This window comes from Buteo buteo, chromosome 3, assembly GCF_964188355.1.
Source record: "Buteo buteo chromosome 3, bButBut1.hap1.1, whole genome shotgun sequence".
Lineage (NCBI taxonomy): Eukaryota > Metazoa > Chordata > Aves > Accipitriformes > Accipitridae > Buteo > Buteo buteo.
The window spans coordinates 36,833,533-36,858,757 of record NC_134173.1 but is presented as its reverse complement, the minus strand read 5'-3'; the positions used below and the strand labels follow the sequence as shown (position 1 = coordinate 36,858,757).

Below are 25,225 nucleotides of genomic sequence, written 5' to 3'. Positions count from 1 at the left end.
GAGAAGTCCTGCCTGCCCCTGAGGAGGATGAAGCGGCAGAAATAACGTGTGATGAACTGACCGTAAACCCCATTCCCTGTCCCCCTGCACCACTGGGGGGAGTTAGGTAGAGAATCCAGGAGTGAAGCTGAGCCCTGGAAGAAGGGAGGGGTGGAGGGAAGGTGTTCTGAGATTTGATTTTATTTCTCATTACCCTACTCTGGTAGACTGGTAATAAATTGAGTTAATTTTCCCCAAGCTGAGTCTGTTTTGCCCATGACAGTAATTGGTGAGTGATCTCTCCTGTCTTTATCTTGACCCATGAGCCCTTTGTTATATTTTCTCTCCCCTGTCCAGCTGAGGAGGGGGGAGTGATAAAGCTGCTTTGGTGAGCACCTGGCATTCAGCCAGGGTCAACCAGCCACAATTACACAAGTTTAACATTTTTTAAAAAAATAAAATGCAAGATCCCAGGAAAAGAGTTATATTACATGATCCCTAGTAATTACTTCTTCCCAGAGTCACTACTAAGGTCTGCTTTTATAAACTGTACATCAGCAGACAAGAATATCGCTTAAGTAAAAGAACACGTAATTAATTCAAACAATGCTGAATTAATTTTTTTGTTTGTTTCTGATGTAACTTACTCAAAACTACTAGAGAGAATTAGAAAAGAGAACAGAAAAAGAATCCGAGATTTCCTGCTTTCCACCCCAGATGTCCATCCTGGTCATAAACATGCAGCTTCACACTCCCCCAAACCAACTGAGGTGCAAAGAAAAGTATAAATTTAGACAGGTAGGCCTTTAGCACATCACTTGGCTGAGAAAACGGTTGGATTTTCTTCATTCTACTGTACAAAAGGAATTCTTAACTTCGAGCCCCTTTCCTGCAGCACAAGGGGGCTGAGAGTCCCAAAGTTCCCTAACCAGTAGGTGAAAGACGCGAGATGCTGCTCAGCAACGATGCTCAGAACGGTTAACGGCAAAGCTTCAGAAATTAAGCGGCTATTTATGCCAACAGCAACTTCCAGCAGAAGTCTCCTTCCCGGCCCGCCGTGCCATCCTTCCGAGCCGCCTCCGGCTCCGGCCCCAGCCCCCGCGGGCGGCCGCGCTGCCAGGGCCGGGCAGGGCCGGCTCCCTCGGCCCCACCGCTGCCCGGTGGTGCGTGCTCCTCACGCACCTGCTGCCTAGAAGCAGATGAAGCAAAAGAAAACCCCCAAACCCCACCCCAAACCGCACGTGTCAGGAGAACCAGCGGGCGAAGGGGAGCGTGCGCCATCAGGCAGGCCCGCGGCAGGGACCAGGAGGGCTCCCCCAGCCTCCTGCCGGGACACCCGCAGAGCAGGGGAACGACCGCCGGACCGGACCACGCCGCCCGCCGGGCGTGCGGTGGGCGGCGGGACATGCTCAGTGCGAGCGGCGGGCCCCGCCTCCGCCTGACCCGGATACAGACGGCGCTGCCTCCCCGCCGGCCCGCTGAGGAGCGTGGAGCCGGGCCGGCTCCGCCGCCGCCGCCGCAGCAGCCAGAGGGAGCGGAGCGCCCCGGCCGCGCCATGGGGCTGTGGTGAGCGCCCGGTACCGCCGCCCGCCCGCCCCGCCGCGTCCTCCTGCCCCGCGGCCATGGCCCCCATGGGGATCCGCCTCTCGCCGCTCGGCATGGCCGTGTTCTGCCTGCTGGGGCTGGGCGTCCTCTACCACCTCTACTCCGGCTTCCTGGCCGGCCGCTTCGCCTTCTTCATGCTGAGCGAGCCGGCGGCCGGCGGGCCCGAGACGCCCCGCGGCTCCGCGCTCGCCGGCGCCGTGGACCTGCGGGAGCTGCTGGCCGTGTCCGTCCTGGCCGCCGTCAGGGGCGGGGAGGAGGTGAAGCGGGTCCGCGAGGGCAACGTCCTCAACGCCAAGGCGAAGGGGAAGACGCGGGAGGGGGCCGAGGAGCAGCTGACGAGCGGCGACCTCCTCTCCAACCGCAGGATGTTCTACCTGCTGAAGGGCGCCTTCCCCGCCGTGCAGGTGGGTGCCGGGCTCCCTCCCGTGAGGCGGGGAGCGGGCTGTGCGCCGGGGCCGGCCCCCCCCCCCCCCCCCCGCCGCCTCCCGCCCGGTGCAGGGCTCCAGCGCTGGGCTGCTCCTCCCCGGCCGGCTAAGGGCCTGAGGCGAACCGCCGGGCTGCCGCGCCGCGGGGGCTCGGCCGTTCGCGGGGGGACACGTGTCACCTCCCCGTTTTGTAACCGCCGACGGGAAATACTGCCCTAGTTTTGCGGTTTTTTTCCTTCCCCTCTTGCTGATTTTGTGGCGGTGCCGCCTCACGGTTGTTGCCGTGGGTGTTGGGTTGCAGGGGAAGGAGTTGGGTCATGTGTAAGCGAAGCCGTGCGAGGTGAAACGATGTTTGAAATAATACGGGCGTGAGGGGTGTGCGTGGGGGGGGGGAACGCCGAGTCTGACCGTCGTGGATTATGTGCTCTCTGCTTATGGATAAAGGTTGCTTCATAGCGCCGATTCTGCGTGTGTTTATGGTGCTGAGACTAGCAATGCTGTTATTTTCTTAATTATCCTTCCCGCCGTAAGCTATAGGCAGAGCTGGTAACGGGGAGAAGGGGTTGAGGATTCGAGGTTTAGGAACATAGCGTTACAGTATCTGACTTCTTAGCTCTCCTGACTTTGGGACAGCAGATAAGCTAACAGCTGTGTCACGCTGTGGGTCACTGCCTACGTGGGCAAAATGTGTTTACTTTTCTGTCAGAGGTGTACACGCCTCCCTGCTCTCACTCGCTTCTGAAATCTGGGTCTAACAGTTCAGGTCGCACCCAAACCAGAACTATACTTTAGAGGCCTTTCGGGTTTTGTTGGCTTTGTTTCCACTTTCGCTTAAGTAAATGGGAACTTCTCTTCGGTGTCTTGATGTTAAATTCTTTAGCTTTTCACAGTCATTTGAAACGGATAGAAAACCCTGAGTTTGGATTTCAGAGGTGGTGACTGCATGCTTTTCTTCGATAAGTTGAGAAAAAAAGTAGTGTAGTTTATTTTTTGCTTTAGTTACCACTCAGTGAGTTTTCAGTGGCTATTTTGGAAGTTTGTCAGTGTGGTGTGTAGTTCTTTGGGGTTTGTTTTTGTTTTGTTTGTTTGGGTTTTTTTTAAGTTTGTAGAGAACCTATAGAATATGAAATCTAAAGCAAACACCAAATTCTTCAGTATTTGAAATAAACTTGATATGTGATTAATCATCCTCTACAGAAAGATTATGAAGGTTATGTTCTGAAGATTGCTGGATTGTCGGTCACAGGCCCTACATTAAAGGAAGAAAAAGTATTGTCCCTTGTTCTCTTTTGCTATTCACTGGCCTCACAGAGCGAGGCATTACCTGCATTGCTACCTGAAATCTGTACGCTTTCTCCCCTTCCACGGATGGAGGGACTTCGTTAGTTCAGATGTAAGAGTTGTCTGTGCTTCTAGAGAAGGCTGGGGTTCGGTTTGTGCTTGAAGAGCTCAGGGAACTGTGTTGCCTGTTCTGTGTCTGTGGTCACATGCATAAACTCCGGTGCCTGGGGTGCATAGCAGTGACAATCTGACTTGTGCATCTTCCTCTTAGAGGGTGTTAACTTTGAACGTCTGCTTTTAAAGAACTTCGCTGCTCCTTTTTATTTTCCCCATGGTCAACTTGTGCTGCTCGCCTTTAAAAAATAGTTGGTACTTTCTAGAGTGCAGATGTGTTCTCAAACACAGTATGAAGACAAAAATGGGTGTGTACATCTGTGGAACTGGAAAAAAATCAGGCATATTTCTTTTTCCTTTTTTTTTCTTTTTCTCCCTCTCCTACCCCCCTTAGGTTGACTGAGGTTGAGCACTGAGGATGACTAGGAAGAGTTTGTCTGACAAATCTTTCAGCTGATCTAGAGTTACTCAATCTGACAGATCAACTCTGGGATATTTAGTATTCTGAGTACATGATCTGGATAATAACAGCTTATCTCATGCAGCATTTAAAAAATATCCACTAAGCTGTATATACTGATAAGACATGGTGTCTCTTAAAGTCTATACTATGATGAAGATGTATTCATAAACATTTGTCCAAACCAAAATAAAAACTTTTGTTTTACTATATGCATGTGGCACTATACAATTTTCAGGTGTGAAGACAAGGTCTCATCTCAATCTGCAAATCCTTCATGTGTACCTTCAGCACAACACATCTAAAAGAGAACAGATCTACTGTAGTTTTGGTGTGAATACAAGGATTATAGAGGATTTCCCGAGACACCTTTCATGTGATGCATTATAAAGCTGTATCTTGTAAGAGGCATCGTACTTTATATCTGTAGCCTTATCCCTGTGTACAGAGTGACACCTCAGAATAACAAACATTGAAGTCAAATAAAACCCCTCTTCTCTTCTTGCTAGAGAAAATGCAGCTAACAAAAACTGTCAAACAAAAACTGAAAGAATTCAAAGAGAAAATTTATGCAAAATGCTGATTTACTCCCATCATGGAGTCCTTGAGCCTAGCAGGGGTACCGCAACATTTAAAGTGGTGCCAAATGCTGCAGCCAGGAAAAAAAACAAACCAGCACAAAACCTGGGTGACAAAATATGCCTATAACGCAAAGGAAATGATCCATTAATTGTCCTCTAAGAATAACTATGGCTTTCCAATGTTTAAAAATAACCAGGGGGAAAAGTAATTTGACAGAAATAAAGTTAAATCAGTGAGCAGCCTTGGATTCCCTGTATTGTGCTGCTGGACATAATACGGGAAAGCATGCAAACAGTCTGTCTGAAGCAGATCTTCTCTTAAGGTGTGATTATTAAGAGAAGATGGAAGAGTTAGGCTTCTCACTTGTGGAAGCTGAAATAAATCTGGAAAGAGTCTTATAATCCTTACAGTTGCGATTTATAAAAGCACTTTCAAAATCTGAGGGGTGGAAGAGAGGAAAAAAAACCCAAACCCATAGAAATGTTTTGCCTTTGTCTGTCCTTTTAAGTAAAGGTATTATCTCTACAGAGGAAGAGGAATTCCACTGCTTACATCACCTGCTCTATTTGATATAAATAGATGCATTTGCGTCAGTTCAAGACTTCTCACAGCTAGGTTAGGTAAGACCGAAGAGGAGGAGATTGATTCTGTTTTATCACTGTGTAGTAAATTGAGTGGTGTTGAGTATTGTTGTTATATCCCTTAGAAATAGATGTGAGAAAGATAAGGGAGGAAGGGGCAAGTCAGTTATTTCTAACTCAGGTATTACCCAGTGTTGTCTGATTGCACTCAACATCCATCAGTGAATATTTGCATGCATCTTCTATGAAGTATGTTTGTGCAGTTGATTTTAAAATACATTTAATACTAAGATATATGCAGTGGTTTCTCTTGATAAAGTCCTCAGCTGCAGTTACAGGCTTGAGGTGTTTACTGCTCCTGCACTACCAATGTGTTGTCTTTGTCTATTTGTCATGCTGAGAATAAGTTAAAGCTCTGATCCAGCTATAATCATCCTCTCTGCTCCTTTTCATTTTTTTCTTTATCTTATTTATCTTTTCTGGGTTACTTCACTGCTTTTCTGGTAGGTTCTCCATGTGGCCCCATTTATTCCTTGTGCTAGCACAGTGGTGGTGTGATAAGAAAGACTGAGATGGGAATCGGGTGAGGGGATTAAGGAGATGCTCAAGCCAGCCCTGCTGCTGGGGGGAGAGGGGACTGGGGAGGCAGTGTTTCCAAATCCAGTTAAGAGACTGGACAGAAACACTGGTATGTTCTGCCCAAAAGAGCTTCTCAGTTTGAAGAGATGATCTCATTATACATGGGTTTCAGCAGCATTACCTCATAAAAGAGCTTCTTAGAGCCATGCATCAGTCTTCCATTTTTCTGACTCTGCTTGTCCAGGGGTCAGTGTCAGGAACTTGATACCTGAATTATCCAAGGTAAAAATGTAAAATAAAGGTTATTTAGGAATACCCTGGTTCACTTCACATTATGGCCCTACCAACAGCCTGTGTCACCACATCTGAAGGAGCAGCCCTACTTGCTCACAAAGGCGGGAGTGATTGACAGAGGAAGACATGTTCCTTAAACAAGCACTTTGGCCACATTTCCTATGTCCTCTGACTATCAAAAAGCCAATCTTAGTGACCCACACAATTCTGCTATTTCGCTTCTACACTATACTAGCGTTATTTTCACAGGATGCAGAATTCAGTCTTATTTGCCAGAATGAATTCTGCCCTATACTCTCATTTTCAGCTGTTTGGGCTTGATTTTGACCAGCGCATTGATTTATGTTCTATAGTTGCACCAGCTGTATGTCTTGTTTTCTAGTGTAAATCCTAGTCTCTCTTCAAGCATCTTTTTATCAGTCTGTCGTGGTTTAACCTCAGCCAGCAACTAAGGACCACACAGCCACTTGCTCACTCAGCCCCCGGTGAAATGGGGGAGAGAATCAGAAAAGTGAGAAAACTCGTGGGTTGAGATAAAGACAGTTTAAGTAAAGCAAAAGCCGCACACGCAAGCAAAGCAAAACAAGGAATTCATTCACCACTTCCCATGGGCAGGCAGGTGTTCAGCCATCTGCAGGAAAGCAGGGCTCCATCATGCCTAACGGTGACTTGGGAAGACAAACACCATCACTCCAAATGTCCCCCCCCTTCCTCCTTCTTCCCCCACCTTTACATGCTGAGCATGACATCCTATGGTCTGGAATACCCCTTGGGTCAGTGGGGGTCAGCTGTCCCAGCTGTGTCCCCTCCCAACTCCTTGTGCCCCTCCAGCCTCCTCGCTGGTGGGGTGGGGTGAGAAGCAGAAAAGACCTTGATGCTGTGTAAGCACTGCTCAGCAGTAATGAAAACATCCCTGTGTTATCAACACTGTTTCCAGCACAAATCCAAAACAGAGCCCCATACTAGCTACTGTGAAGAAAATTAACTCTATCCCAGCCTAAACCAGCACACAGTCATGCCACTGCCCTGAATCTGAATGTTCTACCCAGTGAAGATGGATGATAAATACCTCATTTCAAGTTTCTGCATGATAATGCTGGAATTGGGTGTCAGTGTTTGAAATGGAAATTTAAGAACATGTCAGTTTAACTTTTAACGAGATTTTCCTCTAAATTAATTCCACTGTTTGAAGATTAATGTCTCCAAGCACTCCTTTTTTCTTTTTTCTTTTTTTTTTTAAATCAAGCTACCTGAACTACTTGTGAGGTTTAAACCTGCTGTTTACAGACTTCTGACTACAGTGCCAGCTATCATACTTAGAAAACTGGAATTTCATCTAAGATGGCAAGCTGTGCATCTGATGCCGATTCTGTGGGAAAGATAGATACGTTAAAGAAGTAGGTTTAAAAACCAAAATGCTGTTTAAACTTCAGAAGGATTTCAGTGCTTTGCTGAATAAGTTCAGTAATTTATTTGTCTCTTCACGTTGTGAGAATGGCATCCTCAGGTCTTGGTTTTTTTAACAAAATTACCATTCTTCTGACCCAAATGATCTTAGCAACTGGCAACAGGTTTCTAAGTAAAGCAAGAAGCGTGAATGTTAATTGGGTATCTCGGTAATAGGTGTTGTCTGGAGATGCATCTCTTAACATGGGTTTGAATTGATGCTAGATGACTTATGCTGTCTCTCTCTACATAAAATGAAATTAAAGCCTGTAACTTTATGGTAATGAGGTCTGTGATGATCTTTTCAGATGTAATGACAAGTAGTTCATTTGGCTTGTGTGTATCCCGGGGGTGTTTCATCTGTCAGCTGAGCATCTGGAGGTTTGAGTTTCTTAGTAGGGTAACCACTCACAAACAGCAAAAGTTTTCTCAGTGTTATTTATTGTATTGGTAGACTTCTAATCTGGCCTTATTTGGATGTTTTTTTAAAATGAAAAGTAGTGTTGCAACTCTTGTGACAAACTAGTCATCCCTTTCTCTTTGCTAGACTTGCATCTGCATATAACTGTAACAGAGAATTTTGCCATCTACTGAAACATATGTGAGCTAATGAGCGAGTGGCTTTATTACTTTTACTGGCTTTAAATTCTAGTTGTTTCTACAGATTACTGGAGGAAACTTGGAATTCTGTGATCCGTGCTGATTCCCCCTGTTGCGTTTTTGTTGTTTTCACTAACTTCTATTTGTCTTAAGTCAGTAGAAGCAGAGTTGTCATCTGATACGTCTTTACCATTTGTGAAAACCTGTTTGTTTCACTCTGCTTCCTGCTGTCTTAATGACCAAACCACGTAATGAGTTTTGATAAGTACTAATTGAGCTTTTTCACATTTAGGCTTGTCCATATTCTTCTTTGCACATCCAGTAATCTTGTTCCTGCATGAAGTGACGAATTCTTATTAAAATAAATGAAGATGTAGTTGATGGTAGAGGAAAACTTCTCTCTGCCTGGACTTCTGTGCCTTGAAAAAAATGCGTGCCTCCTTTATCTGTTTTGTGGCATTATTATAGAAGTATTTGTTGTTTTCATTTCAAATGAATGACAACATGAGACCAGCGTTTTTTATATGTTTTATTATTTTATATATTAGTCTATTTTTATACCTTCCACATTTATATACAAATATACTTTATATTTTTATTGAACTTTATTACCTTTTAGCAAGCTATTTATTTAGAGAACCATGTGACTCAGCAAGGTCCTCTCTATCCTTTCATAACAGAATGTACCTTGCTAAAACTCTTTGTAAATTGGACCCTAGCAAGAGGAAACTTTTTGAAAGGCATGAAGGTCACCTGTAAAAGCTCATTTTTCCTTTCTAATAGGTCGAGGTAATCTAAGGAGGAAAAGAACCCTTTCAAAAGGAAGCAGCTGGCTTTAAAAATGTCAGTGTATTGAATAAAACTAGAATTTTTTACTATGCTGGCAAGGCTACTATTCAAACTGTTTAAAGCTTAAAGGCACTTTAAACTTAAAGAAGGAAGTGATATTTTGATTTCTGAGTTTGCATTCTTTTCAGTGTCAAGTAACATAAGCTTTCAGGAAGCAGCTTTCATTCATAGTGAAAACTGCTGCTCACTGCCCCAAAATTCAAAAGTTGGAGGGATCATGAGTGGTCCTGGCTGCTGGTGAGCTAAGTCTTGGTGTGAATGCAAGTCCTTCCTTCTGTAGCAGACTCTGGAGCCCTGTTTCATAACCAGGATAAGTTAAATACTTTCCTTGGTTATTGGAAATACAGTGCTTTGACTGCTTCTTGCTCTCCTGGAGAGTGCTCTCCTGTTGTGCATATTTATACATCATGACTTGTCAAGTGGGTGTTTACGTTCAGAGGTTTTGGCATCTGATTCCTTCACACAATTTGTGTATGTACAGATGCTGTGAGAAGATGAGACAGCTTTCACCTCTGATATATTTGAGGGAAAAAACAGAGAAGCTGAGCAAATGGAGGTAAAACAGTCTGACTTGTAGTGTAGCGGGCATAAGGGCATGTTGCTTTTTGGTGAAGCACGACAGCAGTGGTTGAAGGGGTGAGGTGTGAGGCTTGGCCCATAAGCGGGGGAAAGCCCAGAGGCTGCTGATTGAAGTGCTCTCCCCTGAGTTGTGACATCTCTGAAGCACAGTCAAATAACAGCAAATCAAGTACAGTCCCGTGCAGTCATCTAGTAGGTCAATATACCTTTCAAGGTGCTGGTTTCTCTGGACATTAGTCCAGAGGATGCATATAGTGACAGGGGACAGATCTCAGTCAGTGTCGTGGTTTAACCCCAGCCAGCAACTAAGCACCACGCAGCCGCTCACTCACTCCCCCCCACCCAGTGGGATGGGGGAGAAAATTGGGAAAAGAAGTAAAACTCATGGGTTGAGATAAGAACGGTTTAATAGAACAGAAAAGAAGAAACTAATAATGATAATGATAACACTAATAAAATGACAACAGCAATAATAAAAGGATTGGAATGTACAAGTGATGCACAGTGCAATTGCTCACCACCCGCCGATCAAGGCCCAGTTACTCCCCAAGCGGCGATCCCCCCACTCCCCCCAGTTCCTATACTAAATGTGACGTCCCATGGTATGGAATACCCAGTTGGGCACTTTGGGTCAGCTGCCCTGGCTGCGTGCCCTCCCAACTTCTTGTGTCCCTCCCAATTTCTCGCTGGCTGGGCATCAGAAGCTGAAAAATCCTTGACTTAGTCTAAACACTACTTAGCAACAACTGAAAACATCAGTGTGTTATCAACATTCTTCTCATACTGAACTCAAAACATAGCACTGCACCAGCTACTAGGAAGACAATTAACTCTATCCTCGCTGAAACCAGGACAGTCAGCCAGTAAGAAGGGATCATTGTTGTTTTATTGTTTGTAAATGTTTGCATTTACTTATTTACTTCTGTCCCTCTGCTCCGTTCCTCCATCTCATGTCACGTGAATGCAAATGGCAAAGTTAAGTTTGAATCTTGGGTATGCATAATGCTTACACTGCATAATCACCAGTGAAGTGGCTGTGTATGTCATGCAGAGTTAGTGCCATAACAAAACAGAAGAACAAAGTCAAACATCTATTAATGTTGTACTAGCGTTCCCCTGTGCACGCTATTTTGTCTGGGCCTCCAGGCTTTCCAATTTCATGGTGCCATTCAAATCAATAGACTTATTCATTGAATCATAGAATCATGGAATAGTTTGGGTTGGAAGGGACCTTTCAAGGTCATCTAGTCCAACGCCCCTGCAATGAGCAGGAAGGTCTTCAACTAGATTAGGTTTCTCAGAGCCCCATCCAACCTGACCTTGAATGTTCCTAGGGCTGGGGCATCTACCACATCTCTGGGCAACCTGTTCCAGTCTCTGTTCTTGAAATGTAATACATGGAATATTCTTATATTCATATTCAGACTAGTGAATAGTATCTTTTGTTGTTACCTAAACTGTGGGGTGTTTTTGTTTTGTTTTTACCTTGATAGCTTAATTAGTATTTCTTCTTTATAATACAGGTGGGATGGTATTTGTGTTTCTCTTGTTTTGTTTTCTATTTTAATAAAACAGCACTGAGATTTGGATTTGAGAGGACTTAATTATCAGATGAGGATATTGACACTCAGGAATAAAGAGCTGTTCTACCTCATCTTTTTTCAAGATACTGGTTTGTTTGCACATTAAAATACAAAATGAGTATTGGGATGAATAAGGATGTGGGGAAGGAGGGGGAGTAATAAATTAAAATAAAATTCACTTCCTACCAAACACTAAGAAAAACATTGCATTTTCATGGACTGATGTTTATTTTTTTTAAATAATTTATGTATTTGAACAGAAACTTCTATTTAATTTTTTTAGCATATGTGTTTTCAGTTTAATTTATCTTTAATGGGTGAATTCAGAACCAAAACTACAGCTGTGTCCTACTCTTTCAAACCAGGAAAAAGCCTGAGTTTGTTCACCTCGCCACAGACAGCTACCTAGTATTCAAGCAGTTTTGTTGGGTGATGATCTGCCACATAGACATCACGAAGTGCTGGTAGGGAGTAGCCCAGCACAGGACAATGAGCCACTGTGAGGTTCCCTGAAGACTTTACGTGGTCGGGACTGTTGGCTGTTCAGAGCACTGCGTTTATCCACACGGGTTTGTAGTACACTCCTGAGTTGCTTCCCGTGTCTCTGAGCACATCTGTATTCCAATCACTAACGTACCAGAGGAGAGGGTGCAAGGGGCTTCCGAAGGCTGGGGACACCTGGGTGTTTCGGAAGGCACACCGTGTGCTGATCCCGACGTTGCTGTTGGACCTCTGCTGCTGGCTGCTGTGAGCAGCATCCCTCATCCGTTATGGGATTCCTGCACCGCTCAGACTCATTTTGAAGAAGCTCTGTGCTGGCAAGATGCAGCCAGACTGCCTTTTTTATGGAATAATTTTTTTGTTGACCTTTCAATAGTAGTCCATTCATCTATTTATATGTGTTTTATTAAATCTCTGTGTTTGATGCAGCTCTTTGTGAGGAGGGCTTTCCCTTCCAAGTATGACTGGGGAAGATTGCTTAAATGTAGTTAAACTCAGTGTCGATGGGCAGCTTACAGAGCTTCCTGAGACAGGTTTTTACAGCTTACAGCTGTTAGTTGGCTAACCCCAAATAACTATTTATTTCTGTCTTCTGCTTGCTGCCTCAAGTTCTTGCATGATGGGTTGCTATCTAAATCTGACTCTCAGGAGTAGGCAAAGTTATGTATATGATAGCATGCATGCAGACTTTATAATTATTTACATTAACGTAGCAGTTTGACTCAGTGTCTTGCTGGAACAAGCTCTGTTGTCTGAAACATTTGGTGTTGAGATTGTCTTTCTACCATAGCTGCTCCTAATTTCTGAGTGAAGACTTGGGAATGCAGTCAGAAACATATCCATATCGCTTCAGAAAAGCTTGAAATGTAAGGTCATGGCCTCTGGAGGCTTCCAGTAAATGAGAATGACAAGTAGGAAGGGAACATTGTATTACCACAAAGGCATGTTTTCCAGGTTATATTCTCATGCATTAAAAAAAATAAATAAAGTGCGGGAGGCGAGATAAGTTCCCAGCGTTAAGGGTTGGTGATCCTCTCTCAGGCAACTGTGTCTGGCAAAACGCATAATGTAGCTTTAGCTTCCTAACAATAAATAAATTTAATAACTGCGTGTGGTGGAATAACTATGAATTTCTACTTGGACTATAACTTGTAGAGTATTCAGCCAAGGCTACAGAGTAAATGGTGATATGAATGGAAAACTAGTGACCCAGCTGATTTTTTTTTTATTTTATTTTATTTTCTCCAGATGGCTTTGCAACCTGATCGCTATTGCCTTCCCCGCCCCCAGCCTTTTTTTTCGCTGGCAGACTAATTGTGACTGTTGAGAGAGACTCCTCAGAAGCATTATAAATACTGCAGCATCATGGCCACCTCTGCAAAAGTTGAACTACTAGGAGGTCTTTCTCTGAATACAATACCTTTCAGATAGTTTCAGTCTTTTAATATTAGTGTACTGTAACAACAGGTTTAACAAGATATTCTTCCTTTTGAGGATTGGTTCCAACCCTTTAACTTCTGGAGGCCTCTTTCTTCTGTTGAGGAAATGTTTTTGGGTTTTTTTGGTTGTTGTTTTTTGTTTTGGTTTTTTTTACAGTAATATGCTGTAGTGGAACTTAAACTGCCCAGGGGCTGTGTTGAGGCTGCCAAGTCTGTGGGACTAGTCATCTTGACTTTGCAGGACTGTTTTCCCTAGGGGAAAACACAATCGTCAGGTTTCTTGTACAGTGACAGATGTTTAATTTGTAAATGTCACGGCAACTTCAAGGACTCTGTGTTTGGCACACAATGCTTCAAATACTGGTTTTACGTGAGAAGACAGCTATGATGTATGGCTGAAGTTGCTGCAGTTCTGCTTGCTTTCTTTTTTTGAATTCTCTTGGAGAGATGGCCCTTAACCCTTTGCTAATAATGTGTTACAGTTGAGGTTTGTGATGTCTTTTCTTGTCATGATGTGAATTATGTAAAAATCCTGCTGATACAAAGTCTGTAACATTCAAATGTAGTCAGATTGTTTCTTTATTTTCATTGTCTTTCAAAGTCACCTGCCTACAACATCTGTAATAACAAGTTGGTTTAGTTAGAGGGGATTTATCTGCTCTAGCAGTCAGCTGAATCTGAGCTAGCAGTCTTGACACTACCTGTAGCAAGTAAAGGGAAATCAGTGGTTCTAGGTTGTAGACACATTGTACCCCATGTGTGCCTACTATTTTGCCTTGACTGGACACAAGAGCTAGTCAGTTTGGCATCCATTTAGAATTATATTAGAGGAAACCACCTTTAAAGTTAGCAAGAATAAAAAAGCTGGTTTTCCTAGTATTCTTAAATGTCCCAAAAGTCCAGATTTGTTAACTCAACTGCAGACATATAACGTACACATCTAAGCCATAAGCATCATCGTCCTACTAAGTAATTAGTGGAGTGCTATGTTTCTGAAGCATTCACACAGGCTGAAGCTAGAAGGGCATAGCAATGATTTCCTTTTTATTGGCAGTAGAAGGAGCATAGAAATACTAGTCTTCTACTGTAACTAAGGTGCTAAAAGTAAATGGGATGAATTTGTCTGAATTTCTGTTAGCACTACTTATGTCCAGTTGCATTACAGCTCTCCTATAAACCACGTTTACAGTGGTAGTAAGCTGGTATGGATGGGTTAAGACAGATTGATCCATATTTCCCCAGCATTTCTTCCTGACAGGTTATGTCGTGGTTTGTAACATGAGAGATGATTACATACAGTAATGTTTTGTGCTAACTGCATCTCTTGTGATCCAGAAATACCTTGCTACTGCAGTCACAATGACATTGTATTGGGTTTTGCAGAACGTTCTTCCATTCAACAGACTGGGACTGTGTGCTCCGCTACTGGACCAAACTCTATTTGGCATACTAAAATGCCCTCTGGTCCAGAATAAAATTCATTAAGCTAGGCAGCCAATGACAATAGGCTTAAATGTGACCTTTGATTTCTGCTTATAAATGTTCTTCATGGGCCTTCTTAGGTCCTTAGCCCAACTTACCCTAAAGACAGGTAAGGAATATTATTAACTTGTTTATAAAATAACATTCATCTTGCAATGTGTAATGGTTACATCCAGTTGAGCTGCTTAAATTGCTAGTTGTAACTCAATGCCGGAAGCAGGAATATATACTAGGGTTCCTACTCCCCCAAGTCATACTATAGTCTGCAAAATATTTGTTGATAAAATACCTGTATATTTCAATCTGCATCTACTGATGTGTATAAATGGGATATTAGACCCCTGCTGTATCTGTATACCACGTGACTCTGCAAAGTCAGATGTGCGGCTTGTAGTCTTTGAAGCAACTGCATTTAACTTTTGATTTAAAAAAGCTGTGATTCATACTGTGAGAATGTTCAGTAGGAAGAGTTGCAGCCAAAGAAAGTGTCCAGCTGTGGTGTGGTTCATAGTAGAATTCTGGATTGTGGTTTTCCATTGCTTGTTGCGTGATGGTAATAGCTTGTGAGTTGCTGAAAAATGAGTAATTTTTGCATTTTTAGCTGGAGGTGAAGGGAGAAAGAGAAGATCTGAGCAAACCTGTAATTTCTCCGAGTACCACAGTTACTGTATCTGATAAGTTAATGAAGCTACTTTTGTTGTCTCATCATAGATAAACTCTGAAGAGCGTGTTGATACAGCTGATCAGGAGACAGTCTCTTGGGATCGCAGTATTCCTGAAGACATAAAACAAAAAATACAGCCTAAAGAGGTTCCAGCAGAAAGTGTTACTGTCTGGATTGATCCATTAGATGCTACACAAGAATACACAGGTAGCTGATTCTTGTTGACAAATCATGTGTGTAATTCTGATGTCTGCCTTTTATACTGGAGACAAAATAGTAAGTATTTAAAATGACATCTCTTGTTAAAGTGTGTTATGTCAAAACTAGTGTGATTTAATTGAACAAATTGCATCATGAAATCTCTATAGTTATTAGACCACAGCGCTTACTTTTATATATTCCAACTGTGAAATTACTTTGGTGTTCCTTGGAAATAAGCAATTGCTAAAATAAATGGTAACTGTAATTTATGGATTTTGCTGGATTTACACATTTCTTTATTGAAGTTATTACTGTGGCAACACTAAATATCTCAGAATATTTTGTTTGTTTACTTAAAGGGAATACTAAGTAAATGTTCTATTTAATCTAATAAAAAAATTGTTATAGTTTTTCAAAAAAGCATTCATAATTCAATCTTCCCCTTTTTCAAGTGTTTTAAGATGTCACATAAGCAGTTCAAGGCAACCCAATTAAAATTCTTGCTGATAAGTACTGAAGAACAAACAGAAAAATGGGGATTTTTTTGTGAGTATTCCATTGATACAGTCACCTTTTCTGATGAATGTTCTTTGGTATTTGAATTATCAGCTTTGAAACAATAGAGGACAGGAGGTGAGGCAGAGAAGGGAGAGTATAGGGGCACAGATTTCCATGAAAATACATGCTGCATAAGACACAGCTGTTAACATTAGACCTGGTAGGATAGGTTACATCTACTGAACAGGAAAAATTGCTGGAAAACTGAAGTCTTTAAAGTTGTTTGAGAACTGCCAAGGTTTTTTGAAGATACAACAAAGTTACATGATTGTAAGAGGCAGAATATAGACTAGTCTTCAAAGAACAACTTTTCTATAATGTCAGGTCTGCTTTCTTTTTGTGTTCTTGGCATCTGGCTGTAAACTTGCTCACTTTCTCATTTTGCCCACAGAGGATCTTCGACAGTATGTCACGACAATGGTTTGCGTGGCTGTAAATGGTAAACCAGTAATAGGAGTGATTCACAAGCCGTTCTCAGCATATACAGGTATCTTTATGCCTTCACATATTTCCAGCATCTTCAGTCATACTGTTAATTAAAATCTGATGTTTAAGAGAACATCTGTAGGTATAAATGAGAAAATAGTACCTGGGGCAAAAGAGCGCTGCTGCAGACCTCAGAATTAGAGCTGCAGATGTGTTCTGTGCTGTAAAACCACAAAGGGAAATGGTGCCCTTGTTTAACATAAAAATGATGCATTTAAAACAAACTAACTGAAAATGTGTTTAAGAATTAAGATCCCTTCAGTTGGAGCGCTTATAGCAAAGCAAAGTGAAACCTACACGTACTGGACGGTCTTACGTGTGCTATTAGTCTTTAGCAGAAGAGCACTTTGCTCATTCAGTAGAAGAACTTTGGTCCATGATATTATACCCAGAAGCTGCTGTTTATTCAGGGTGAATAATAAAGATTGATTAAAGATCTTAATGGCAACTGTTTGTGTGTAACAAGCAAGACTTTCTAGCATAGCCTCATTGACTATCTGACATGATTTTAATGCCACAACCATGAACTAATTAATTCTTTAGTATTAATAACGTATCGGTGAGTGTAGCTGCAAGTTTGGCAATGTGTATGCACTTCTGAAAGCTTCAAAGTAGTTTTAGTATTCATGTCTGTCATGGGTTGACCCTGGCTGGGTGCCAGGTGCCCACCAAAGCCACTTTATCACTCCCCCTCCTCAGCTGGACAGGGGAGAGAAAATATAACAAAAGGCTCGTGGGTCAAGATAAGGACAGGGAGAGATAACTCAGTTACCATCACGGGCAAAACAGGCTCAACTTGGGGAAAATAATTAACTTAATTTATTGCCAATCAACCAGAGTAGGGTAATGAGAAATAAAACCAAATTTCAAAACACCTTCCCCCCACCCCTCCCTTCTTCCCGGGCCCAGCTTCACTCCTGAATTCTCTGCCTACCCCCCGCCCCAGCAGCACAGGGGGATGGGGAATGGGTGTTGTGGTCAGTTCATCACACGTTGTCTCTGCCGCTCCTTCCTCCTGAGGGACAGAACTCCTCACACTCTTCCCCTACTCCAGCGTGGGGTCCCTCGCACAGGAGACAGTCCTCCATGAACTTCTCCAATGTGGGTCCTTCCCACAGGCTGCAGTTCTTCACGAACTGCTCCAGCGTTGGGTCCCTTCCACGGGGTGCAGTCCTTCAGGCACAGACTGCTCCAGTGTGGGTCCCCCACGGGGTCACAGCCTCCTTGGGGCACCCACCTGTTTTGGTGTAGGGTCCTCCCCAGGCTGCAGGTGGAGATCTGCTCCACCGTGGACCTCCCTGGGCTGCCGGGGGACAGCCTGCCTCACCATGGTCTTCCCCACGGGCTGCAGGGGAATCTGCTTTGGCGCCTGGAGCATCTCCTCCCCTCCTTCTTCACTGACCTTGGGGTCTGCAGGGTTGTTCCTCTCACATGTTCTCACTCTTCTCTCTGGCTGCAGTTTCTCTTGCACAGCAACTTTTTTTCCTCCTTAAATATGTTATCCCATTGCTGATGGGCTCGGCCTTGGCCAGCGGTGGGTCCATCGTGGAGCTGGCTGGCATTGGCTCTGTCAGACATAGGGGAAGCTTCTAGCAGCTCCTCACAGAAGCCACCCCTGTAGCCTCCCCCGCTACTAAAACCTTGCCACACAAACCCAATACATTGTCTTACCATATATTTGAAACAAGAATTTCTGTTCTCATTTTCCCTTAGGCAATACTGACCTCTAGAGTTGTGAAGTTATGCAGTAGCTCTGGCACAGAAACTAATTCTGAATAAATGTATTTCCTATTTGTTCTCTTTTTTTGCCCACTGAATGCTCAATATTTTGTGCTAAATATTTTACTGTCTTTAAATATGAACTTAATTTCCAGTCTTTTAAGTGTGTGCTATATTCCAATATGCTTTGAGAATCTTGGGGTTATTGGAACATTTTTCTAACTATCAACATCTACCTGAAGAAATGTTTTTTTAGGACTGTAATTTTGAAAATTTATCTCCTTTAGTGATAGTAAAGTGTGAAATGCTCAGACATGGCATCAGATGAGGTGCAATGAAGTCTGTCATTCTATGTGAACAGTATTCATTTCCTAAGCTGGAAATAACAATATGTTGCAAGTAGGATTGTTCCTAATACTACCACACAAACACAAAGCAGTAAAGGGCAGTCGGTATTGTTATTACACATAACTCAGTCAGTTGCCATACAATCTGGCCCTCTACTGAGGTGAAATTGCTGGTTAGTCTGCTAAGTAAATGTCAAATTAATGGTTAGGGGGTGCCACCTACCAAGCTTGGCTTTGAACTTCATGATGAAACAAGTGGGAGGTTGTGTATTCTAAATCCAGTCCTCTGAAACACATCATCAAATGTTTTCCTTAGTATTACTATCCTCCTGAGCTATTTCCTTCCTTGCTACCTGCTTTGAAGGATAGTGGGGCTTTTTGTCCTTATAAAAAGTTTGTTTGAGGAAATACTGGATCTATTTCTGACTTAGAGCCATCCTTTTAACTTCAGTGGCTTTCCAATTGTAAGTTCCAAATATTCCTGCTTGGGATTTTTCCCTCCTACTCTGTTTTTTTGGAAGTATTACACAAGAATAGTTAGGTATGGGATAATGCCATAAGCACAAAAGTGTGTGTTTGTGTGGGTGCTGTTTCTCTTTCTCTTCCACTTGTGTGCACATGTGGGCATGCACCCCTTCCTTTTGTCAGCCCTAACTCTCTTTTACAATAGGGAGGGAAATTAAACCAGAAGCATCCATTCCATTTTCTCAGATAAGTATCCTTTTATCTTTACACGTAACAGAGATTGTCGTTGTAAATCTTAGCAGAATTTGTGTTTTTCTTGTAGCCTGGGCAATGGTGGATGGTGGGTCAAACATAAAAGCTCGTGCCTCCTACAATGAGAAAACTCCAAGGATTATTGTATCCCGCTCCCATGCAGGAAAAGTTGAGCAGGTTGCACGGCAGACATTTGGAAATAAGACTGTGATAATCCCCGCTGGTGGAGCAGGTTTGGTTCCTTAAGCATCCTATCCATTTTATTGCTTTCAAATGATTTAAGGGGATAGCTGTTATTAGACAAAAGGATATAACTGTGGCATCTCTTCTTTTTCCCCACCTTTTGTCCTTCGCATCCTTAAAAGCAAGCACTTGACAATGGGACACAGTTTTTTCCTGTATATAGAAACCTACATGCAAACTTAGTTCAGGCTTCAAGCTATTCACAAGTTAGTATGTTAGTGAACCTAAGCCTGGGCCAGCAATGTTCTTGTGGTCCTTTCATTGAACACACTGATGTGCATTCATTGAAGGCACTGGTGCCTCTGTGGAGGAAAAAGGGTTTTGTGACCACATACGGAATCATGGAAGAGAATCTGTTGGTTCTTAGTTAGCTAGTAGTATGTTTCATTAAACAATTTTTTTTTTTTTTTTTTTGAGAAAAAGCCGTTAAAGCTTGGTACTATGTCTTGCATTTATGTCAAAAGAGAAAACTAGTGTCACTGAAGGCCATTTTTATGTGCCTCATGTTCAGTCCAAAGACGTTTTAGCTTAGCTTTTGTAAGCTTACACAATATCCTTGTGTGTGTTGCTGACAGAATGGAAATATATGAGACACTAGTGTGAAGCAATTGCTGTTTCAAAGTCTTAGAAAAGCCATGCAAAATTTGAATTTTACAGAAATGTATCATTCTATGTCTTTAATATGGGAAGCTAGAGCTCCCTTACGAATTGTTTAGTCAAGAAGATGTTGCGTAGGTTCTTGACAATGAATCTAAATGAGTTTTCTTATGATAAAGGAAGTGAAAGTGTAACTGATTATAGCAGATCTTCTCCAGGGCTTGACTCTGTGTAAGAAGATAAAGAAGGGAACAGTTTAATGAAACAAGGATATTGGCTGAACAGTTGAAAAATTGAAAAAAATTCCATAAAAGAAAGAATACTATTTTGAGCAATGACTTTGTACTGCATAATGTATGATAAAGAGGAATGCCCTGGGCTGAGTGGTATATGCATCTCCCTTCTATTGTAATAAAAATCCAGGAGGAAAAAGGTTGACTTCAGCATAATACAGAGATTGAGAAATAAGTGAGTGAACATTAAGAGCAAAACTGTATTTGAGTTTCTGGTCTTGTTCTTTTAATGTGTCTCTAGATAAGTCTATAGCATATTGGTAAAGGCTGTCTAAAAATAATGTGTCTCAAATACCCTGGGTTTTAAATGGGGTGCAGTGGAAAAATCTTGTTGGGGAGTGTGTGTGGGGGTGTTCCTTTTTCAAATTTTCTCTACAGGTTAGAGGGCAGACAAAGTTTATTGATGCTTCTGCCATTATACTGGATGGCATGATGTAATTAATGACATCACTTTCCTAAATCTTGTATGTGCATGTTAACACTTACTATTAGATTTATCCTTTATGGGGAACAGGAAAACTTGGTTTAATTTTTTTTTTTTAACTTTTGCCTGTTTCTTCTAGGTTATAAAGTGTTGGCCCTCCTTGACGTTGCTGAAAAGAATCAAGAAGAAGCTGATGTGTATATCCATGTCACCTACATTAAGAAGTGGGACATATGTGCTGGAAATGCAGTGTTGAGAGCATTGGGTGGCCATATGACTACCCTAACTGGTGAAGAAATTAGTTACACTGGCTCAGATGGCAATGAGGGAGGACTTATAGCCAGTATCAACATGAACCATAAAGCACTAATTGAAAAACTTCCAGATCTGGAAAAAACATCACACAAATAAACTTGACTGATGGAGAAGTACAAGTTGTGCTTTTGTAGCCTCCGAATGCTCTGTCTGAAGAAGCAGGTGTGAAAACCTGCTGGGAAAGATGCACAGCAAAGCAAAGCAGTTTGGTGTGGGTTTGGGGACTATATAGTGCATTGGGTTTCTTCAGTGGTGGTATTTAAAAAAGAATAAAATAATAATAATAATCAGAAGTAGAAAGGGGACTGACTGCCTCACACCTCAGTTTCCACGTTGGTTTTTTTTTTTTTTTTTTTCCAGACTGCTTTTATGCAGTTCTTATACTCAAGGTGCATATACAGTATATATTGGTGAACGTAGGTGAACTAAAGAAAAATCCAAATTTATTCATAAAATAAACGAAGTAGTTCTCACAGGAATTTCTTGGAACCTTTTACATCTTGTTACTGTAGTTGTAGCAACTCCATAATGAATTAGGTAGGAAAAAAGGTTGATTTGTATAGGCATCTGATAACTCTGTAAACAGTTTAGCAGGAAACATGACCCTGTGTTCTGTATCCCCTGAACAGAAAGCACAAGAAGGTTGACACAAATTTATATGCAGCAGCAATTTATCTTTGACAGTGTGGCATTCCTTCTGCTTTTTAAGAGAAAAAAAAAGAAATGTTCTATACTGTTTTGACTTTTTTCCTGAAGATGTAAACCAGTTTAGTTCAGATGGGTTGTGAATATCAGTGTTTTATTAATCAGTGTAATTATTTCCATATACCTTTTTAAAAGAAGGCAATGTTTCCTTGTGTAGTTTTTAACAGGTACTTCTTGTCCTTGATTTCTGCGTACAGTGTTGAAGATGCATGCTAGATTTTTCTCTAATGTAGGCCTTGCTCATCATTTCGTATTTGTGCCTATAGAAACAGCCTCTTCCTTCAGTACCTGTTTTTTTGTTTGTTATTTTTTTTCCCATTGGATAGAGTCATATGGAATGAGTTTAACAGATATAGTAAGTTGATTGGTTGTTTCCATTTGCAACATGACATATAAACCAGCAATTTTTCTACAACCCCAGAAACTACTTTCTGTCTTTTTAGATTAAGTTGCACTCTTTTCTGCAGAAAGCTCTTGAGCCATCCCTAACAGCTTGCAGTTACTTGGTTTGTGGAAATTTACATAGAGACCATTTAAACTTGAATCTGTTTAAGCAAGTCTGAAGAACGTGTGGCACTTGAAGTACAGCAGGGTCTGCAAAACTTTGCTGAAAAACATTCTTTGTCAATCCAGCATACGCAGAACAGAACATGGGCCCTTTGATATCAAATGACAATTTGTTGCATCTCTAAAATATGTGGACCTCTGTCTGCAAAAATGTAACCATCTGTATTGTTCTCTGCATCCCTCTGAAGGGCTTTAGAAGGTTAAAATGTACCTGTTTGAATTATCAGTAGATAAGTTTCCCATCTCTCCTCAAGAAAGCTAAAGTTCTTAGTTAATACAGATGTTTTCTGTTCAAAGTTTATTTAGTATAAGCTTAGGCTGTTTAAACCAAATTCTTAATTACTTTCATTTTAACTTCTTTCATCATACTGCTGTTCTGATTAAAAAGGGGTTTTTCTCCTTACCTAAGTAGCAGAGCATGTCTAGATACCTCTTTTAACTTCTAGCTAATGTTCACATTTCCGAAAGACGTCCTCACATGTTGCATAACTACAGATACAGACTTTTATTTTGTAACCTTACTGGCAAAGTAGACTGAAGCTTAGTCTTACTAGCCTTTTGGTACGGGTAGTTTTCCAAGAGAACTGTTTTTCCAAAATTGGCGCTATTGCTGCTGTTTGAAAATAGCTTTTACACATGTAGATAATACACAAAGCAACTTAACTTCCAATTTTTAAATTTAATAAACTACTATATGCTATGACTAATAAGTGAATATGCCCTCTTTAAAAAGGGTCTGATCTATTTTGAAAAACTTCTGGAGCTTCCAAACCTCAGTGAAGAGTAAAAATCCAGATATTTATCAAGGCTTTAGTAATATTTTACAAGAAGACTGCAGCTTTTTTTCCTTCAGGCTGAATTAAGTTACTTAAGGCCTAATAAAAAAAACAGCTCTTCTGTTTATTAGTTAAAGAACACGGATTAAAATTTAAATATGAGAAATAGCCATAGTTAGCCTAGTATAAAAACTTAATTGTGTCACAGAGGTTGAATACACAATATTTAAGTAGGCAACTAAGACAATCTGTGGCAGGTTGTGAGTTTAGATTCAGGTTGAAATTGTGTAAACTTAGCTTGTGAAAATGTGACTGCTTTTATTTTGGGTACAATTCTATCACTTCCTTGCATAAGCTGTGATCAGACTTAGCTTCTGTACGAGAAATGAAAAATAAGATGTTACATATTGTACAAGGGCTTACCTGCATCTTAGTTGAAGATATAGAGCAGTAAACAGAAGTAGTTGCCTAAATTATTTTTCCTTAGGAAGATAAGGTACAAAGAAGAGCTTCAGCCCTCCTTTCCTTCTTCCTGTATGCTGGCTAAAATACCTAGTCTGCCTTTAGGAAGACATGCTTGTTTAGAGCCATTTATATCCTAAATTGCTTTGTTGAAATGGATTACGGTGTTCAGTACCATTCGCAGTGGACCCTTATTGGCCAAAGCTCACTTCTTGTGAAAATGAAGAAAAGGTGAGAGTGAGGTGCCCAGTTAATTACTTCTGGTACTTCTCAGGCATGAGCCTGAGCTCATGCAGCTTTCCCACAGCTGAGGCCCATGGTGGTGCTTGGAGTCTCCCAGTCTAGTTTAAAGAGGAACTTCTTTGATATGAGAATAGGTAAACACCTGGTAAATAGCAGTTTCTGATGTCATTTTACAATAAACAGAACTCTTATGCAGACCAGCAAGTATTCAAAAGTGCTTGCTTAGTGCACATGTGCCAGTGCACTTTGATATTTGTTTGTATAGTGTTAACACTCAGTATATCCTATTTCTTTGACTATGTTTACACTGCACTTAGAAAAGACATTTCGCTATTCTGGTTTAAATACTTGTTTGGTCTCAGCTGTGTGGATGTGACTTAAGCTTATGCCTAGAGTGGTAGGAAATCATACTGTACCCATGTCTATGTTTTACTACTGGGCTAGAACATTGTTCTTTACATTGTAGCCTTTTCCACATTAAACTGTCATACTGGTTTTAGGGATGCTACTTAAAACAATTACATGTTGTAGGTGGGTCCTACAAAGTATGTCTTTTCTAAAAATTTTAATTAAAAAAAAATCATGGTATCATTCTAGCTCCAAACAAGGGAAGTAAGAGGATGTATTATTTTAGCATTGGTTTTCCAACGACGGATTTTTTGAGTGGCTATTATGATTAAGGTAATTGCAAGTGAAATTATTCTAAAGCCGTATGTATTTTCTCTTTTCATTCTGCTAAAAAGAGTGAATGGTAGCATAGATGATACCTCCTACAGTACCAGGAGTCCTAACTTCCATTCCTTGAATGAATGTTTTAGAAATAAAAGGACACAGAAATAAAAGGGTTGAATATTGTACTTAACTGGTTTTGAGTTTAACCTGTTTGCCAGACTTTTATAGATGGAGTTTTATAAAAGAGCTGTTTGTTCTGATTTACAGACCACGTAGTAATAATGAAAATATATAGCAGAGATGGCTTACTCGGATGGTGAATTAACCATATAGGTGAATCTGCAAAGTCATCTAGTGATATTGTTTCATATATTTGCTTTTACTTCATGGTCATTAGAGTGGACAGATATTCTAAGTGGCTTTAGGTGTGAGAAGAGATTTTTTTTTTTTTTTTTAAATGGCCAGTGGTTGGAGATCAGGGGCATGGAGGGGAGTCAGGACTGAAGTTTATCTCTGCTTTTTTGTTTATAAACAAATGTACCCCAACATCTTTGCGGCATCCTCTTATCTGTTGGAGTTGAACAACAGCAGTGCAATACTGTATACTCATGGTGTAATAGTGTAAAACGAGTCCACATCCCCCAGAGCAGTGCAATGAGAAATGACTGAGTGTTGTGCTGGGCCTTGTCTGTTATGCCAACTGAGGCTTGCTGCTTCGTTGTCTCGTAGATGTTGTTCCAGCTGCAGTTTCTCTGATGGCAAAACTGCTTTTGTAGGCTACTGTCTCCCCAGTTATGCCCAACACCTTTGTGGATCTCTTTTCTAAAGTAAACTAGAGAAGTGGAGAGGAAAGAAGC

At 41.5% G+C, this 25,225-nt stretch overlaps 1 protein-coding gene across 1 annotated transcript; it reads left to right on the top strand.

Moving 5' to 3' along the window:
- Window positions 1-1,413: 1,413 nt before the first annotated feature.
- Window positions 1,414-24,553, top strand: BPNT2 (3'(2'), 5'-bisphosphate nucleotidase 2). The gene is made up of 5 exons (XM_075023322.1): window positions 1,414-1,988; window positions 15,091-15,250; window positions 16,194-16,289; window positions 19,142-19,303; window positions 20,768-24,553. The coding sequence occupies exons 1-5, from the start codon at window positions 1,602-1,604 to the stop codon at window positions 21,037-21,039; spliced, it is 1,077 nt and encodes a 358-aa protein (XP_074879423.1). The 5' UTR covers window positions 1,414-1,601; the 3' UTR covers window positions 21,040-24,553.
- Window positions 24,554-25,225: the final 672 nt, after the last annotated feature.

Excerpts from the sequence above, each read along its gene's own strand:
- BPNT2 (XM_075023322.1), top strand. The coding sequence starts at position 1,602 with ATGGCCCCCATGGGGATCCGCCTCTCGCCGCTCGGCATGGCCGTGTTC. Across the intron at positions 1,989-15,090 it reads GCGCCTTCCCCGCCGTGCAG|ATAAACTCTGAAGAGCGTGT; the intron begins GTGGGTGCCGGG and ends GTCTCATCATAG. Across the intron at positions 19,304-20,767 it reads AATCCCCGCTGGTGGAGCAG|GTTATAAAGTGTTGGCCCTC; the intron begins GTTTGGTTCCTT and ends TGTTTCTTCTAG.